At 40.3% G+C, this 19,432-nt stretch overlaps 1 protein-coding gene across 1 annotated transcript in view; it reads right to left on the bottom strand.

Moving 5' to 3' along the window:
- The window catches only part of LOC145999260 (putative peptidoglycan muropeptide transporter SLC46), a 31,235-nt gene extending 13,774 nt beyond the window's left edge, over positions 1 to 17,461 (bottom strand). The window contains exons 1-3 of the mRNA XM_083136196.1: positions 16,561 to 17,461; positions 9,742 to 9,843; positions 3,988 to 4,125 (exon numbers count right to left, since the gene is read on the bottom strand). Coding sequence (XP_082992322.1) covers positions 3,988 to 4,125; positions 9,742 to 9,843; positions 16,561 to 17,461 — 1,141 coding nt within the window. The remainder of the gene's footprint in view (positions 1 to 3,987; positions 4,126 to 9,741; positions 9,844 to 16,560) is intronic.
- Positions 17,462 to 19,432: the final 1,971 nt, after the last annotated feature.

Raw genomic sequence — 19,432 nt, forward strand, 5'->3', positions numbered from 1 at the left:
AACAGCGAAGTGGACGACTCAATGTTGCCCTTTGTAACTTTTGTAGTCAAAAAGTGCAGCGAATAAGCCGGGCTAATGAAGCATGTTGCAGCTATCGAACCTTTACGCTTCTAGATCTGTTCGTTCTGATAAGCAAGTTTTGTGTTTTGGGCTGCACAGAGTTGTGGTTCTTAGTTGTTACGCGAATTGGCTACGTGTTGGTGTTGAATTGAGTGCTGTGAAGTGCGTATCGCATCTTTGTGTTTCGATACTGCGTATGTGTGCGTTAATATGAAGTTCTAAGGTGTAGTTATTCCGAAATTCTCTGCCTTCAACGATTCATACGGATGCACTGATGTATAGGTAAGTACACACTGCCCATAGGCTCAAATTTCATTACAATGTCATTCAAATTTCATAACATTACAAGAAAGAATAACAAATGGGCGTCAGATGGGCACTTGATTGCGTCGCGATAAAAGAACTGTGAACTAGATGAGGAAAATTTCACAGTTACAACAAAATACGGTGAGGGATGGGTAATGGTGTGGGGCTGTATGAGTGCCAATGGTGTTGGGGATTTGTGTTTCATTAATGGTGCAATGGACCACACACGTTACATCAACATTTTGAAGATGCACCTATCCAACTCAGTGAACATTATGGGGCTTACTGGTGACTACACCCTCACCCAGGACAATGATCCGAAACATTCAGCCCTCAACACCAAGCTCTGGTTATTGTACAACCTCACGCTGGATGCAAATAGCTCCCCAATCGCAAGACATTAATCCCATTGAGAATGTCTGGCATATTTTCGAATCCAGAAACACCACATTATCAACAAAAATTACCTCAGGTGCGTTTCGTTGGACGAATGGGGGGGGGGGGGCAGATTACCCAACAAACAAGAGATACCTTGGTGAAATCAGTCCACAACGGTCGCAGGAAGTCATCAAGAGGAAACTGGGTCCAAGCAGGTATTAAGGGTGTCACACACACCTAATATTTTATGCCGCAAATATTACAGTTGAATACTTTTTTGAGCTCCAATTATGCATCTTGTCTTTTGTTTTTCTGTACTCCATCTGTCAACTACTAAAGCTGATTCTTTTCTGTGTAGTTTGTACCTCAATAGTATGCACTAAACTTCTGTGCACATGTACTTCCAGCTTCGATCCTTTTCTGCTTGTTGTACACGTTTCCATGGGAGGCCTGTGGTGAATTGAATACTTTTTTGAGTCACTGTATGTAAGTGCAATTTCTGACTACTCTATCATGATAGATCCCAATGCTAACCTATATCAGCTAATAAACAGTCATACGTGCGTACACATTTTCCAATGACAAATGCAAAACCTATTTTTTTTCCCTCAGGACTTTGAATATTAAAATACTTTTACCTTAAATTAAGACCACAATCCTTGTTTTGGCATTGGTGCAACAATATTGATGATTTTGTTTTATTCCCTTGTTTATTTGTTCATTAGACGTTGTTCTGGTTACTTATTACCGGTCTCTTTGGTCTTGTGGTGCAGTTGTTAGCGCTAGGCACAATGATGCCAGGCTCCTAGGTTTGATCCTAAGTAAGACATAAACGCATCATTGTCCTTTATCAATTGCATCATTCCACATTTCGTACTCATCGTCACGATTAACCCCATAGTAGAAAAGCGACGTAAAATAACCACAACACAAATAGAAGAGAAAGGAATGTGGTGTAAGTGCCCTTGATCGACTGTACTCTCTCGGGAATTATGTGGAATTCTATTTTCATTCATAGATTTAGATGTAATACAGATAATGTGTGTCGGGGTGCGGAAACCACAAAAAACAGACACACTTAATTCCAAATGACTGTCTTCTATATTGGAATATTTTAGCATTTTTTTTTAAATGTAGACACGTCAAAACAACATGTAAACACCAAAAGTATGGCCTTCAATAAAACCCTAATGGAAGTAATAGATTAATAGGTTCTAATAATAATAAAATAGATCTGAAACCCAAGATTCAAATTCTTGGCGTTAGGCAAGTTTACACTTCAACATATGGACGTAACTTAGGAGGGGAGGGGGGCAGAAGCGAACCTGAGGCTTAACTTTGGTGGGACAGGATCGTTTTCAAGTTTTCAATCCCCTTGTTAAATAACTGTTACATTTGGCAAATCACAATTATAACTCTTCATTACTTTACTCCCTGGAGGGTAACAAAAGTACCCTTATCTTGTAAATTTTTAAATACCTGAAAATTTTAGGGGAGTTAGTGCCCCATTGCCCCCGTCAAGTTACGTCCATGCTTCAACAGGAACATGCTACGAATTGGCTTACTATCACTGTGCGAATTAAGATTTTTGCTTTGTGTGGGATGCCCACTTAGTGGCGTATTTGTAATTTTATTTTGGGTTGGTAATTTTTTGGGGGGTATACAAATTTGTATTACCAGTGAGTAAACTAAATAATATTCTAAGTAACCGAGATCATTAAATCATATGATATCATTTAGACTTAATTTGGAAACACTTGGTAGATTTACATTTTAAGAAAACCGAACTCGTGCACAAAAAGAGAACTAATAACACTGAATATTTGATCAAATTTTTATTGCCAAGTTCAAACTTAACGTCTATCTAACCTGCGTATAGTTTTACACTTGAAATACCAGCACTGTGCCAAGAAAACCTACTGTTGTCTCGGCTCAGTGAGGTTGGTCAGTTGCATAGGCGTAACTTTGGCGGGAGGGCACTTGCTCCCCCAAAATTTTCAGGTTTGTTAAAATTTACAAGTTAAGGGTACTTTTTAATAATATCCTAAGACCTGAGGAGCTAAGTAATAAATAATAATATTTATTATTTTGCAAATGCAACAGTTATTTAGCAAATAATCCTGGACACTATTTTTATGGGAAGAAAAACTTTTCGACCCTGTCCCCCCAAAAGACAATTTAGCGATGGATTTCACTCCGATTATGCCTTTGTGCCCACTAAAATCGGACGACGGAGCGCACCTAAATGTTGGACGCCCCTTCAATACGATGCGCCATACTCACACTGTGACAACTCGCATACTAAACCAGCTGAAGCACGGCTGTTTCTGGTGTGTGAAGAAAGCAACCTCTCTGCAGTCATCAGCCGCATTCTTTCAAAACAAGACGATCCACAAGCCGCCATCCAAAGTCAGAAGCCGACTTCGAAACCCCAAAGACGACCTAGGACGGAAGACACCCGGGGTTTACCGTATCGCCTGTGCCTGCGGTAAAGCCTACATTGGACAAACGGGGAGGACAATCGAACAGCGCTGCAAAGAACACGCCAGTTACATAAGGAATTTTCATCCCGAAAAATCAGGGTTAGCAGAACATTCAATCCAGGAGGGCCATAGAATTGACTTCACAACCACCGAGATCATCAATAAATCATCAAATTACTGGGACCGTCTCATCAAAGGAGCAATAGCCATACATGGGGAAAAGGGAACCTCAAGAGAGACATGGGACTCGAACTGGACCCAGCTTGGTTAGCGATAGTCGACTGGAAGCGCGGACGGGAGAAACGCCACCTGATTGGCCAGCCACCTACACCGGACCCCTCCCACACCAAATACATATAACGTCACCCTGACTTATCTCTGCACTTCATTCCCTGAAGATGAGAGTGACGTTAGCTGTCGAAAGCTCGAAAGCCTTTCCGAAAATCCCCTGGCTGATTGCCCGAGAAAACCTCTTCAATATTCGCCGCCAGGAAAGCTTCAAGAATTATTCCAGACAGTGTTGCCACCAAGCGTGATTATTTTATCTCTCTTAGTACAGGAACACGGGTCGGGTGTAACTTACTTTTTGATTCACCCTACTATATGCTTTCAATTCCATTTGGGGGGGATGAAAACATTCTTGGCAGAGATAAAAATAATTTTCTTTTGCCACGATACATATTTTGTGTGTGGGTGGGAGGATCCCCGACACCCCCCGTTAATTCGCACACTACTTATTATTAATGAAAGCGCAACTCACCTATATACATGAGCCATCCTATATTGATGAATATCTGGAATATCGCTGCAGACAATTGACTTACAGAGGCCATGATACCGATGTGGACGTCGTCCATCTTTAGCTTCCGGCTGAAGAGGACCATGGACACAACAGTTCCTGAAATTCACAAAAATTTTCCAATGATGTTACTGAACACGACTTAAGTTTTGTTAACAACAGAAAAGTGTATTTACTTATATTAAATCTAAGTACATTAGCAAAATTATAGCATTGTTTTCAAGGTCGACCACAGGATTTTTTTTTTAATTGAGAAGGGGGCAGAGTAAGAATTATATCTTTTTTATTTTGCATATTGCCCTTCAGCAATATAAACTTATATTTTACTTTTTTTGTTATTAATATTATTATTATTATTGTCGAACCACGATGGTCTAGTCGGTCGGCCTCTGTGGCGGAATGGGCAGCGAAGCCAGGGCTCTAGGGTTAGAATCCCGGCTAGGACATGTACGTTTGTGTTTGTCCGTAATGAGAAGAACGGAGAATATAGTAAAAATTTATGTGTGTGAAAGTTGAGAAAGTTGTGAATGACGGGGCATACTACCGCATAGCTATTCCTCTTTGTAAATAAAAGTTGGTAGGGTGTCTGATTTACAAGGGGGGGACGCGGGTTCGATTCCCGGGATGGATGAATTTCTCCGACTTTCCACTCTCGCATATATATGTATATGTATGTGTGTGTATATGTGTATGTATATATATGTATGTGTGTGTGTGTGTGTGTGTGTGTGTGTGTGTGTGTGTGTGTGTGTGTGTGCGAGCACGCCATTACTCTACGTTATATAAGTGTACTTATGTTATAGTTAATAACTATGTAATATGTATGCATGTTATTTAATCCCATTTATATTCATATTCACATTATTTATGTTATATTAATGCCTCTGTAATTGGAGATATCCTTTCTCTGTAGAAGGCAAATAAATAAATAAATAAATAAAGCGGCTCTGGGGCTCACCCACTCTCAGACCAATGGGTACCTGGGTCAGCCCTGGATAGGGGGGGTAAAGGTGGCCGGAGAGTGGTGCTGATCATATTGCATACAAAGTGGCAGAGAACAGGAATGTGTCACATCCCCTAAATGTGCCTTCATGGCACGGTGCTATATGCACAGGGAACTTTAACTTTACCTATTATTATTATTTTAAAAATCGTAAAATTGAAATTGACTTGAAAATACTTTGGCGTTGTTGACAAGTTCAGACTTGAGTCCGTTATTTAAATAGAAATAGGATTCTCCTTGATTCCTCTCCATAAACGTCTATCACTTTGTTCATGAACAGTTACCGAGTTTTCTCTGTTCTCTAGTTACGACAGTCGATTATAATATCTCTGGTAAAAGCGTTCTCTTGTTATGTAATTGGAAATGGCTTAATTGCTGGAACTTAAACTTCGTAAATCACAAAAAAAAATATTTTTTGTAATAAAATAGCGCTACAATTTCAACATTCGAAATACAGTACATGAACATTTTACAGATATCTCAGGAAGGGGGCAAGAGCCCTCCTGCACCCTCTGCGGGCCCCCCTGATTGCTATGATAGTTACGAAAGAGCATACAATTCAGTGGCGTGATCATGAAGGGGTTTGGTGCAAGATTACTCTTCTTTTAGTCTACCCCAAGAACGTCAGATAAATTAAATCACATTAAAATATAGTATTGAAAAGCCCTAACAGCAATGATATCATAACCCTTTATAAAATGATAGTGCACGCCACTGACATACACATAAAACGGTCCAGCAATGAATATACAGTGCCTTTCACGGCCGAATCTTCCGTGAAGCGGTGGCTAACATGCCGGGCAGTGGAAGGTCGTCTGCCGGCATTTAGACCCACAGCTGTACGCTGACTTGCCACAGGATGCGTCACTTCTTCGTTGGTGTACAGTTTGCGCGTGTTTGTGTGTTTAAAACAAGGGATTTTTATGAACGACACTTAGGTCACTACTAAGGAGCTGAAGTTGATGAAATGTCATCTTTTTTCTGACATCTCGGAGACGATGCCCATTAATTATACACAATATTACACTTCCTCTAGAACCCAAAAAATGTAATTCTAAATTTCATTTTTTGCCAATTTTCAGGCTTTAGGTCATTTTCCCCAATTTTCGACATTTTTCCGTCATTTTTCGCAATATTCGGTGTATTGTTTCGTCATATTTTGTCGCTTCTTTCATTTTGGTAATATTCTTGAGTCTTTTTTCCACCAGGGTGAACATAGACCTATATACATATATCTCGCATGATTGCAATTTACGAGCAAAAGAAATGCTCAAGTGGTGACAGTCTTTGTTGTGTCTTTTTTTTTTAAAGCAAGATTGCATCTTGTTCAATTCCTTTTCATTTCAATTTTTAACCTGAAAGTAACAAATTTAATGGTCATTTTTTTTGCATTTTTTACGTTATTTTCCCCAATTTTTTAGGACATTCTATAGGTCATATACATATATATTTTTAGATCATCAACTTCCGCTCCCTAGTCATTAGGAATTCTTGTAGGGAAGTCAAAAGGCTTTTGGCAGCAGAATTCCAGCATGTTCCTGTGTCACACAGATACAATGTTTGGAAACTTGTGAACAATTAGGGAAACAGGGCCTGTTCTTGATAAGAAGCGAAGGGAGAAATGACGTGTGCTTACTGGTGAGAAACTAGAAGACATTGGAGCACGATTTCAACGTACTCCTCAAAAATTACCCCCTGGGTTTTGCACAAGAAACATATATTTCCCTGACGTCTACGTGGCGAGTTACCAAGCTTTTAAACCTGGAGCCACACATTAAAAGAATTGAAAGAAAACACCAGGAGAGAATTTGAAGTAATTTCGGAAGAAGAACTGCGTGTGTTACTGAAAATTTCCTTTAAAAAATGCCGTAAATGTGTGGATGCAGGAGGACATCACATCCAACACCTCTTGTAACAAGGTATGTGCTCTTTTTAATTTTAACCGTCAGTGTAATTGCTAGAGTTTATTTCATTACATAGCTAGCGGTTCCAGTTACGCGGATGTAGCATCCAGTTTGCCGGCAGACGCGCTCTCGCTGCCCGGTATGCTAGCCGCCGCTCCGCGGAAGACTCGTCCGTGAAATCTACTGTATAAGAACTGGATTATAAAGTTAATTCAGTAAACACTAGGAATTGACAAAATTATTACTCGAATCTGATTTAGAACGAACATTTTCATAATAAATTACTAAGCAATATGCAACTAATCCTAAACCATCCCAACCCAAAATAATTCTAACATATAATAAATTATAATTAAATAGCCAACTTGAGTATTGGTAATTACTGCTCATTGAAGTGTGTATGTGTCAACAGGTTTGTTTCGGAAGTTTCAACGAATAAAATTCTAAATTTGAACACAGAGATAGCATAGCATATGAAAACAAAATCACGAGTTAAACTCTTCATTTCAAGTTACAGATAGCGATGATACCTCCTTAACGAAATACTAACCGTGTTTAAGGGAGATTTCAGACAGAAGCGTCACGCAAGACATGTCGCTTGGGAACGAGCCAATCAATAGCAACGTTTCACACCGTAGCGACATGACAGACCGCACAAGACTAAGCTCAACTGGTGAATCTATCGCCTGTCGCTTGTCGTTTGTTGGTGAGAATTATCCCTATCACACGCGAATCTGTTTGCCCGATTCTTCCCGTAGGACACTGCGTGATGACGTCAAGTTGAATATCATCCATTGAAGTTTCAAAGAATAAAGAGTACTACCACTACCACATAGGTTAGGTTAGGTGTAAACTTTCAAATAACACTGTATTTGAAAGTTTACACCTAACCTAACCTAACCTAACCTATTCCCAGAAAACAGACGGTCTGAAATGAGGTAGTTCGTATAATATTAAAGTAACGAATAAAGTTCTAAATCTTAACACAGACAGAGTATAATTGATATGTGCAAGAGATGATTGAAAAAAAAGAATACAAAGCCTGTAAATTCCAGTAGGTATTTTTTAGACGAATACAAACGGACTCACGTGAAAAGATACTTCATATACTACTTCTCAACAACATAATCTCCTCCCCGGTTCAGACATTTATCCTAGAGCTTCACGAGGTGCATGATGCCTGTCTCATAAAAATCGGGGTCCTGTTGTCGGAACCAAGCCCTTACTTCGTGCTGCTCAACAGCATTCGAGTTAAACCGGCTTCCTCTGACATGGAGCAAAGAGATGGTAATCGATCGGAGAAAGTTCCAGGTTGTATGGTGGATGTTGGATCACGCGCCACCCAAAACCCGCCAGGACGTCACGTGTATTGTGAGCCGTTTGTGGAGTCGCGTTGTCATGAAGCAGAACGACTCCTGCGATGAGAAGTCCGGGCCTCTTTTTCAGAATCGCTGTTCGTAGCCTCAGCAATGACGCCGGTTTCACACGGATGCTGTTGTGCACCACGAAGTAATGGTTGGGATCTGACAACAGTATGAGACAGACATCTTGAAACTCGTGAAGTTTTGGGATACATATCTGAACCGGAGAGACGACTATGTTCAGAATGAAACTTTAAAATGCTGGCCAAGGCAAAAATTTATGGTATAAAAAATATACACTATTGTGAATCTTCGTCTGAAGAAGACCCTGTTAGAGGGTTGAAACGTCACGTTTTTATGTATTCTTTTTATACAATAAATTTTTGCCATGATCAGCATTTTAAAGTTTTATTAACAAGGCTTAACACTGTTACTATGTTGAGAAGTAGCGTAAGATGTATCCTTTCACGTGAGTACATTTGTATTCGTCTAATAAATACCTTCTGGAATTTACAGGCTTTATATGACTTTTTTCGGATCATCCCTCGTATGAAGAGAAAATCACTAAAAGAGACTTAAACACTGTTAATTACCTCCAACATCTCGGTTACAAAATAATAATAGTGTTTAACATGGGTTTATATTAGGGATAACCACAAAATCTGGATAACGGATATCCGGGTTTCAAATTATCCGATATCCGTTTCAGATGAAACAGATAATCTGGATATCGAGATTATCCAAATATCTAATTAGTACGGATATCTGGATAAAACAGATTTGATAAAGGATTTGTAGAAAATCCGTACAGTGAAACAAGAACATGACGAATAAAATAATACAGTAAAACCTCGTTAATCCGAATCCGGATATCCCGGACTTCGCTTAATCCGGACAGGCAAAAGGCAAAAAAAAAAAAAAGCAGAATGCAAGGTTTTAAAAATGTAGCTAGAAGTCAACAACAGAACTTCCCAAAGAAATTCAGTTTCCCGCAGACTTTGTACTGTACTGTATAGTGTATTTAGGCCTATGCCCTATAAATACCCATAATAAACATGTTTTGTTGCTATAAACGGAGTTTTAATGCAGTTTCTACTGTTCTTTTAGGTTATTTCAGTTAATCCGGACTTTCGTTAAACCTATAAACTTATCCGGATTAACGAGGTTTTACTGTATGTGGATAGCCTGTAAACGGATAAAAGATATAACCTTCGGATATCCTGACATTTCGGATAATCCGAACATTCATATAATCCGGCCAATTCGGATAACTTGTATATCAGAATATCGGATATACGGATATTTTAAATACAGATTGAAATTATCCGATATCCAATGAACTACATACAAACTCATGTTTATTGGTATTGCACCAGTGCATTGGGGTTGTATATTGTTTGTAATGTAAGAATGTAAAACAAATGTGATAGAAAATGGTATTACTAACCTATGAGAATGATGACTGTCTTGAATGCACAATAGAGTCCATATTCCACTTCATCCCAGCCAAACTTGTTCCTCACGTACAAGTAGAGAATGCTGAATTCACCTAAGGAAAGAAAGGAGAAGGTTTAGAATTTACGTTTAATGATTATTGTACCGTGTAACCTACTTCTCTACAGAAATCTTACGAACCTGTTTACGGGTACGAAACAGGCATTTTATAAAAAAAAATCGGGCTTTAGTTATTATTTGCTTGCGACTGTTAGCCGGGTTCGAGTCCCGGGGTGGGTGATTTCATGGAACTTCTAGATAAAGGGGTATATGAGAGTAAGGCGGCAGAGATCGCGAATGTGTGGAGCACTACCTTCACGGCATGTTGCAATGTGACAGAATAATTTCACTCCCAGGCTTACGCCCCCCATCCCCCATACGTTTATTAACATTTACAAGTTAGGGATACTTTCGTTAAACTTCCGGAAGCTGAGGAGGAAAGTAATACAGAGTTGAGTGCTGCAGGAAGAAGTTTTCGCTCGAGCGCCAAATAGTTCGCACGGACGACGCTAGATAGCGTACGGAATTGAGAGCTTCTTCGCTCCATCCCATAAGAACCGCGTCCAGGATTATTTGCTAAATAACTGCTACGTTTGCAATCTTACAGATATTATTTTGTATTGGAGTACTGCGTGAGACCACTTTTGCTCCCTCGTACTGGCTCGATTGATTGATTGATTTGGTGTTTTAAGTCCACTTTATGCACAGTAAGGCTAATCGGGGCTGGACCCACAGTTTAAAGTGGGATTCGAACCATTTTTCACTTCACGGTTCATATTTGAGGGATCACTACCACTGACAAATTATAAGTGCACTATTGGGCTTTCAATGTATACTGCTCGTTTTGCCTGTTCGAACAAAGTTGCTCTCAATTCCGCAAGCTATCTAGCGCCGTCCGTGCGAACTATTTGGCGCTCGAGCGAAATTCTCTTCCTACAAACACACTAATGAATGTGCTTGTCTTGTCAGGGGGAGGTTATCTGGTGTGAGTGCTCAAGGAGAAATTAACAATTACAAAATATTCTTAAAACTTAGCCATGACTAATTATAGTGTCCTTTTATTGTGGATACTACTGAAGTACAAAGCTACGTGGAATGAATACATAGATATATATCAAATCACGGGTAGTAACATGAAGGGAACAACACTGAATCGCAAGTGTGTTTCAAACACACAATTTCAAATTATGTGTAAGTAAAGTTTAAGTGCGTAATTAAAATTAATTACTTTTGTACCTTAAGTGTTCTATCGTGGTGGCTGGATATTTACATAGGATAAATTATAATAATGTAAACATAAATATTTGATAAGATCGGAGCTTTCCTCTTTTAAAGTTGAAGGCAAGCTGCAAATTAAAGAAACTGGCAAAATTTGGCCATCTGTCGTCCATAAACGAAAGCATTATTAACGACTTAAGTTACTCGGTTATTACGATCGTAAAAATTTAAGACTTTTTTTTTAAACCTTCTGTAGTCTGTAATAATGCAAGATATAAATAGTAAAGTTTAAAGTTAACAAGCATTGTTCTTAGAAATAGTAACATTTATTTAACATATTGTATTCCATATCAGATACAAAGTGGTAAACAACAAGATTAACTTCTTGGACAATTTGTCAGCTCAAGTAAATAAATATACTCCTATTTCAGCATATCCACGTACAGTGGGATCCATGAGTATTACCCTGCAAATTGTCCATCACTATGTTCACGCACTTTATTTGACCTAATAAGAGCTTCAAGAATTAAAAGAAAACTCAAAACAAGCTGTTGACAACTTCTGCAACATCATACATAAAAATCCATCGCTTAAAAACATATAGGATGTAAGAGAAATTTTAATCAAAATAGTCATGGACAATTTGCACGATAATACTCATGGATCCCACTGTACAACCTTTTAGTGCCTAAAACAAAAAAGCAAACGTAGATTTTCTAGTGTGAATGTAATCATTTCAATTTTATTACTTGAGAATATAACTCTCATAATGATGCTGTACTACTAAGAAGCTAGACATTACTTTGATGGGTGTATTATACGTATTTGCTTGCAGCGCACATAGCGCAACCTATTGCCCTTCTAAAGTTACTCTTCTGTCTTGCGCCGCCCCCCATGGTGGAGTGGTTAGCCCATCGCGCTACGACGCCAGGGGTCATAGGTTCGAATCCCGGCCTGGGCATGGATGTTTGTGAGTGTCAATTCTTCAATTTCATCACATCATCACTCATCCCCATCTTCGCAAATTAGCCAAAAGTGGCACAAAAAGCTAAGTAAAATAAAACAAATCAATCAATGAGTCTTCTGTACTGCAAGTTAATGCGTGTAATCATTTTTAACTTTCAGAAAACCACGCCACAATGTGAAATATAATTGGATTTACCTACATATACTACCCGTCCATATCCATATTATACACACCTACAAATTCCTCAGGTTCTTTGATGAATACAACCCGTAAATCATAAAATAAACTTTTGGTTTTCGGGACACAAAAGATACTACTATCATACAGGTGGTATTTATGTAGAAGATAAAATAAACTCAAGATAAATAAAACCACATATAAACTATTTATCTGTGGTAAATCGCTGAAGTGTTCCTTGAAAATGTGTCCGATTTTATTACGGTATTTCTTCAGTAACTGTGAGGAATGAGGATATCCATGTATTTTCTAGAATCTATTCTTTACATAGATGTACATCATTCTATTGTTAACTAACCGCTAGTAAAAGTCACGTCTTCACGCCAAGTTTCGATAGCGAAGCCACCGAAGCACTGAGGCTTCGCAGAATCGCAAGGGGCAGTTTTCTCGGGAACCCCATCCCTCCGGGAAGGGGGTGGGGGTGACGTCCGGTTTGGACGTAGACAGCCGTGAAATTTTCAGCAGCGCCATCTCTTATTCTGTTTGGTAGAAGAAATGGATGCAAAAGTGCGAGTGGTGCTCTCAGCGCCGCTTAGCGGATTATTCCGAAACTTCTTGCGAGGGGCAGTTCCCAGTGGGAGGTCCGTGCACCGGTTTTCCTGCCTTAGATGAAGATCTGCTTATATATCTTTATCTGTGCTACTATACTCTTTTAAGTAACCCTGATGAATGTCAGTAGCAACGTACGTATTCATTCTACGGAGCAATGATTCTTAACCTTCGTGAACCAACAGCCCGGTGAATATGTTTTTTTAAAAGTCGATAACGCGATAGCAAAGGGCTTACTAATTGTCCTTTTTAGAATATAAGTTAACCAATATGTACCGTTGAAATTTAATATTAATAAATAAATTATGGCATAATCATAGAGAGTAATAGTTCGATAATGTCTAGGCTTGTTGACAAATATAAAACCTGGTTTAAATTATTTGAGAACAACAGGATCTAATGGGATCTTTTTAGTTTACTCTGCCCAATATCTTAAATTAATTTCATTGAAATGTTCCTTTTCAGACACTGAAAAATTCAAATTAATCAAAATATTCTCACTTCAATATACAAAGGCTGTCGCAGAGAAGGTGAGACTGATTTTTTCCTGACTTGGCAACACTGCCTATGGTTTTGGCACTAGTCGCGTCGTGTAGGATAACTCTTTCTGTTTCCGTAGCAAGTTGTCACATGTTGCGAAACCACGTTAGTGAGCAGCTGTGTTGATTTACGTGGAACGTGTTTCGTTTACCCCTCCAGGTTTTTGTGTATAACATTGCTTTTCGCGATGAGTATTTAAGATGAACAGCGACATTCCATACAATTTTGTTGGCGTTTAGGGAAAAGTGCTGCGGAAATATATAAAATGTTTCAACAGGCATATGCCGATCAAGACAGACTGAGTAGAGCCACAGTATTACCAAGGAGTCATTGAGACTCTACGCCAGCACGTAACAAAAAAGAGGCCGCATTTGAAGAACTCCTTCATATTGCACCAGATAACGCACGCCCGCATACCGCGCCGGCTTTTCAGGATTACGCGACGAAGAGAAAAATATAAATTTTCCCGCATCCAGCATGCAGCCCGGACCTTGCACCCTGCGACTTTTGGCTATTTCCACTTTTAAAGGTCGCTTTACGTGGTCGTCATTTCATGACGAACAAAGAAGTGATCACCGCAGCGCAAGTTTTCTTCAGTTCGCTTCCTGACGACGAAATTTCAAAGACATTCATAAAGTGGCAGGAGCGTATGGACGCTTGCTTAGCTGCCAATGGTGCCTACTTTGAAAAAGATGTACGTCTACTCGATATGGCTGATTCTGAATAAAAATTTTTGTGGTTTGTAATTTTTTTGTTTCATTTTAATAATTCTTGGAGGGGTCCATGTACATGCTTGTCTTTTAACTGCTACGCAGTCACGACTTTTTGACCTATTGCGCTCATTTTGGTCTCAATCGGCAGCTAACGAACCACATTTTTACACTAGTACATTTGCTAGCCAATGGAGGTCGCTGTTTTCCTATACAGGAATTAGTCTCACCTTATCTGCGACAGCCTTTGTATTTGTTAATGAAAATTTCTGCGCAAACAAAATTGCCCGTGTTCCGTCTACCTTCAAATTTGGAGGCAGGAAGCAACTTGTCCCCCCGGTTACACGGTTTTCATCCATCAGCGAAAGGATTTTCATCTATCGCTAGTGAAACTCGAATGAAAGGCAATCTTTCCAGGTGTTTGCCAGCTTGGGCTGCAACTCGCTTCAACTTTCCGGCCCTAACTCGATAAGGGCCCCACTGTTGCAATTCAATTTTGCAGGCTCCACGGGTGACAGTCCCCTCTCGGCGGCTTTAGCCCTGTCTAGTTCACTGCACTTTTTGACACTCGGTGTAGTGCAGGTGTATCCTGGTGTCAGGCTGGTGCAAGGAAATTGTGATCCACCAAGTATACGGAGAGCCGCGTTCAAGTTCAGAAGATTCAACAAATGCCTGTCTGCTGCTTTAAACGTTCATTTGATTAGCTAGCACTCACCACGTGACCATACACCCAGAGGCGCAATCACGAATTTTTGTTTGGGGAGGCAAGTACCAGGATAAACGTACCAATAATAATAATAATTTTAATAATAATAATGCCAATATTAATAATGTTAATAATAATATTATTATATTATTATTATTGTCATTAATTTGCTTTATTTTACTTCGCTTTTGTGTCACTTTTGGCTAATTTGCGAAGATGGGGATTAGTGATGAGATGATGAAATTGATGAATGGACTCTCACAAACATCCATGCCCAAGCCGGGATTCGAACCCGGAAAGAACATTATTATTATTACTATTAGTAGTAGTAGTATCAAATGCGTTATTACCCTCGTAAATTATGCAAAAAGGGGGTAAAAGTTGGCACTAAAGCATTTGTGTTCGAACAAACGATTTGAATTATTTTTTCAACACGTTCAATTTCACATAATAATGGAACACAAGCACACAAACTATTTTTGAAAGACAGAAAATGCTTGATAAATGCATTCGAAATGTAATTATTTTTTATTACATTAACATGTATAACTTTTATGCACATATGCAACTTATGAAACATGGAGCGACGTGGACACTAAATTGTGTTCGTATTCAAAGTATCTTTAATACATATTACATACAACATACGAGTATATTATTTATATACATTACACAACCAATTAATCCATCTCACAATAAACCAACAGCAAAAATGACATAAATTGTCTCTGAAATGTGCACGCTCCCTTTCCTCAAAATAATTATTCATGCATTTAAGATAAAAATCAATTAAGACAAGTTTTATTTATCTATGTGGAAATTCACAATGCATTACACAGAACAATGATATATTGCGAGCGAAGCGAGCGAGAAAATTTTTGGATCCAATATTTTTTTAGGCTGAAATCAATATTGATTTAATAGGGCGCAAATAATTTCACGGGACGCCAATGCATTCTCTCTTATACAACATTTGTGCCTCCCCGATGGTATAGTGGTAACATCGTCGCCTTGTGATCAAGGAGTCACAGGTTCAATACTCGATGGCGGCACATGGCACAGTGGTTCGGATACCACTTTAAACTGTAGGTCCAGTCCCGATTGGTGCGTAAAGTGGACTTAAAACCACAAATCAATCAATCAATTGTACAACTTATTTTCATTTAGACCGTTCGACGCCCAGGGCCGACTCCCGCCGCCCCCTAGCTACGGTTCTGAACTTGAAGAGACGAAGAGAAGAAGGTATTGCGAGCGAAGCGAGCAAGAAAATTTTAAGAATTGTGTTTCTATTTGCATAAAATTTGAAGTTGTGGGGGGTAATTGCCCCCTGCAGGCATACTACTTGGCCGTCAATGTTTGCCCCCCCTTGCCCCCCTAGAACTCATTTCCGTCCAAGGTTGAGGGGGACAATGCCCCGCTCTGCCCCCTGTGATTACACCATACATTACATCGCTCCAGAACGTCGTGCAAACTGTGCAGACACCAAATCAACGAAACAGACGAGTCGGTGTTGCACCGTGTAATCAACTAGACGCATAAGTGCAGAGGGAGCCATCTATACGGGGCTTTTGATTTCTCAGCAACACTGGTGAGATAGAATTTCCTCTTATCATGGTGAACTCCGAACGAAAGGCGATCATCTTTCCAGGTTGTTACCAGCTCGGGCTGCAAGTCGCCAACTTCAGGAGAGCCTCTCGCGGCCCTGTAAGATTGACACCAGAAAAAGTGCTGTAAAGTATAGAGTAGAACAACAAAATTTGAAACACACTGGGCACGAACTGAAGCGAATCTCTCCTTTACAAAACAGAATCGGCAATCCAAGGATTCAGTTCAGAAAACACTCACCTAGAAATGGTCCGTAGTTGAAGAGGTAGACGAAGGCTATGAGGAGTACCTGCATACGCCTCGAACCGCTCCTCGGCTTGAATGTTATCCTGAAGGAATCCATGAAGTTCTTGAGGAAGAACACGCTCTTCCAAGACCCGTTATCGGTCCTTGCTATTTTCTTCTCGTGTATCCTGAAGTAAGCGTAGACGAATCCCAGTACATACATGCCACCGGTAATCCCAAACACTCCGTAGAACCCGCAGCTTTTGAACATGACGCCCGCCACTGCCGTACCTACAGGAGTTCCCAGCAGCAGGCTGGAGCTTGCTATCCCCATGCGCATCGTCCTGCTACGCTCGCTAGTGGTGTCGGAGAGGTAGCTGTGCATGCCGACGGTAAAGCAGACTCTCCCTCCGGTTATCCCAGTAGACAAGAACTGCAGCACGCCGGTGACCTCAGGAGACAAAGTCCAGCACGCCACTGATACACTGAGGAGGATGTTCGACAGCACACCCCCGAGTAGAGGGAACAGAATGAGTGGTTTCCTGCCATACCTGTCGCTCCATGGACCTGCGAACAGGACGATGAGTGTGGGGATAAGGTACTCAGGTACCGCTCTCCAACTGTTGATAACTGCGACTGTTTTCTGAGCTTCGGTTTCTATCTCTTTGGACCAATTCCCGGCTGCATACGAATCGCACTCTTGATCCGTTCTGTTCAGGTATAGATAACACGACTTCTGCAAGAGTAGATTTTGGCTAACAATGCTGACGATCGAGTACGCAATCACCAACAATGCCGCGCTTGGTTCCACTGTTATATTAACGAAAAACAACTTCAGGTAATCATGACACTTTAGTTTCTTCACCGTTTCACTGTCTTCTGGCGCTGTGTTCACAGACGAGCGTTCAGCTGTCATTCTCCCAACAGTCTCTCGGCTACTCAACGTTCTTATCGAACGGTTGACCAGTAAATATTGTTGACAATACCGGTTTCTCGCTATCACCGGAGATTTTACGATAAGACGCAACTGCAGAGTGAAAGATAAGAAAATGGGAAAATATCTTATAGTATATTTGCAAAATAGATGTTAGTTAGAAAGAGTTTCAGGAGCAAACATAAATAAGTCAGCCATCACACCTACCTGCTTGCATAATTTCTTTGAATCGTATGACACCAAAGGAGTGATAAATGCTACACACTGCAAGACTATGTCGATAAATATCTTGGTACAAGGAAAACACGTGCAAATTCATATGACTTTATCGGCAGGACAGGAACTGGTTCACCACGTGCACTCATTAAACCAGTGGCGTATTTTGCACATTACCGCGTCCAGCGCCGGGAATTTTACATATATGTATCTATATTTAGCTATAATATAAGGGTAATTAGTCCTCCTTCGTGGCCGTGTGGTCTAAGGCCTTGGGCTCAGACGGCATGGGTTCGAGTCCACCTGGGTTCAGTCTCTGGGTTTTCGGCCTATGTATAGGGCCGGTGGCAACCCACCATCGTGAGGAAATTGGGGAGCTACGAATGAGTAGCGTAATGAGGGTTCGACCTGCTGACCCCACGTCACCCCATTACCGGTTGAAGATCTCCACACCTCTGGGTAGGATTGTGGGAGGGAGACTGGCAGTCGGGAGATAGGCCAAGACCCTTCGAGGGCTGTCGAGCCATGGGTTATTATTATTATTATTATGAGTAATTGCTAGGGGTCGGAAGTTGAAGACCTATAAATTGCCAAAAAAAGACCTAAAAATATCAAAAAAGGACCTAAAAACGAAAAAAGAGGACGAATAAATCTGATCCAAATTAATTAATAACTTCAGTTTTAACCTCCCCACCCCCTCTCTCTGCGCGGCACCTCCAGATCTTTGCAGGCGTGTGCCGTCTGGTCGTATACACCGTGATGAAAGCTTCAAAACAAGAGAAAGTTGCCACTTACAGCGCGACCTTCCACACAAGTTACGGTTAAAGGACCTTGTACCGTACCTGCTTCAGTCGTCCAAAAAGGTTTTTCTCTTATTTCAGGGATGGTTCAAATATATTTATTTCTTTTTATTTCTTTACTACAGAAAGGATGTTTAAGAGGTGATGAACTGATGATGATTCGAATTTAGAATGGGCAGTAAAAACGTAGTCGAAAGAAGGTGAAGTTCCTTCTAAGCTTCCTTCATCAATTTCATCATATCATTACTTATCCTCATCTTCGTCATTAGCCAAAAGTGGCAGAAAAACGAACTAATAGAAATCAAATCAATCAGTCACTCAATAGTAAGTAATTAAACCAGAGATCATTAACCAGACTATACTTTCATCATAGCAGACGAAATAATACATAACGTTTTTGTTCCAAGAGTAAGTGATCAAGCGAGATTCCTCTCCCCTATTCTCGAAAGTGACAAAGTCGCTGATAAACCATAAAATAAGCATGTAATAAGCACAGTTTGTACGTATAAACTGGTGTGTGGGGTGTAAGGGGTGACCTATTGAGTGGAGATGTCAATCTCACTTTCAGACAACGAGACTCTGGGGTCTGGACTGACATCCAGTATAAGCCACTGTGGGATTTGTGTTGTGTGATGTCCATGTGTGTTGTGGTTCTACTTTTATCAATTCGTCCTATCATTCATCCTCATCTTCTTGATTAGCTGATAGGCGCAGAAAAACGAATGAACACAGGTGGAGTGGTTACAACGCTTCGTCTGGATGGAAGACTGAGGTTCACACTCATAGACCAACGCCTATACCCTGTCCCAACAATCTCTGGAGCTAAACCGCGCATAGCGTCAGAGAAGGAGAGGAAATAGAGTGGGCAAAACGAAGCAGTACACGCTGCTACGAAGGTAACAGCAGTCGCTTTCCCCCCTCCACGCAATCCCGTTTT

The sequence above is a fragment of the Lepisma saccharinum genome, chromosome 15 (assembly GCF_977018435.1).
Source record: "Lepisma saccharinum chromosome 15, izLepSacc3.1, whole genome shotgun sequence".
Classification (NCBI taxonomy): domain Eukaryota; kingdom Metazoa; phylum Arthropoda; class Insecta; order Zygentoma; family Lepismatidae; genus Lepisma; species Lepisma saccharinum.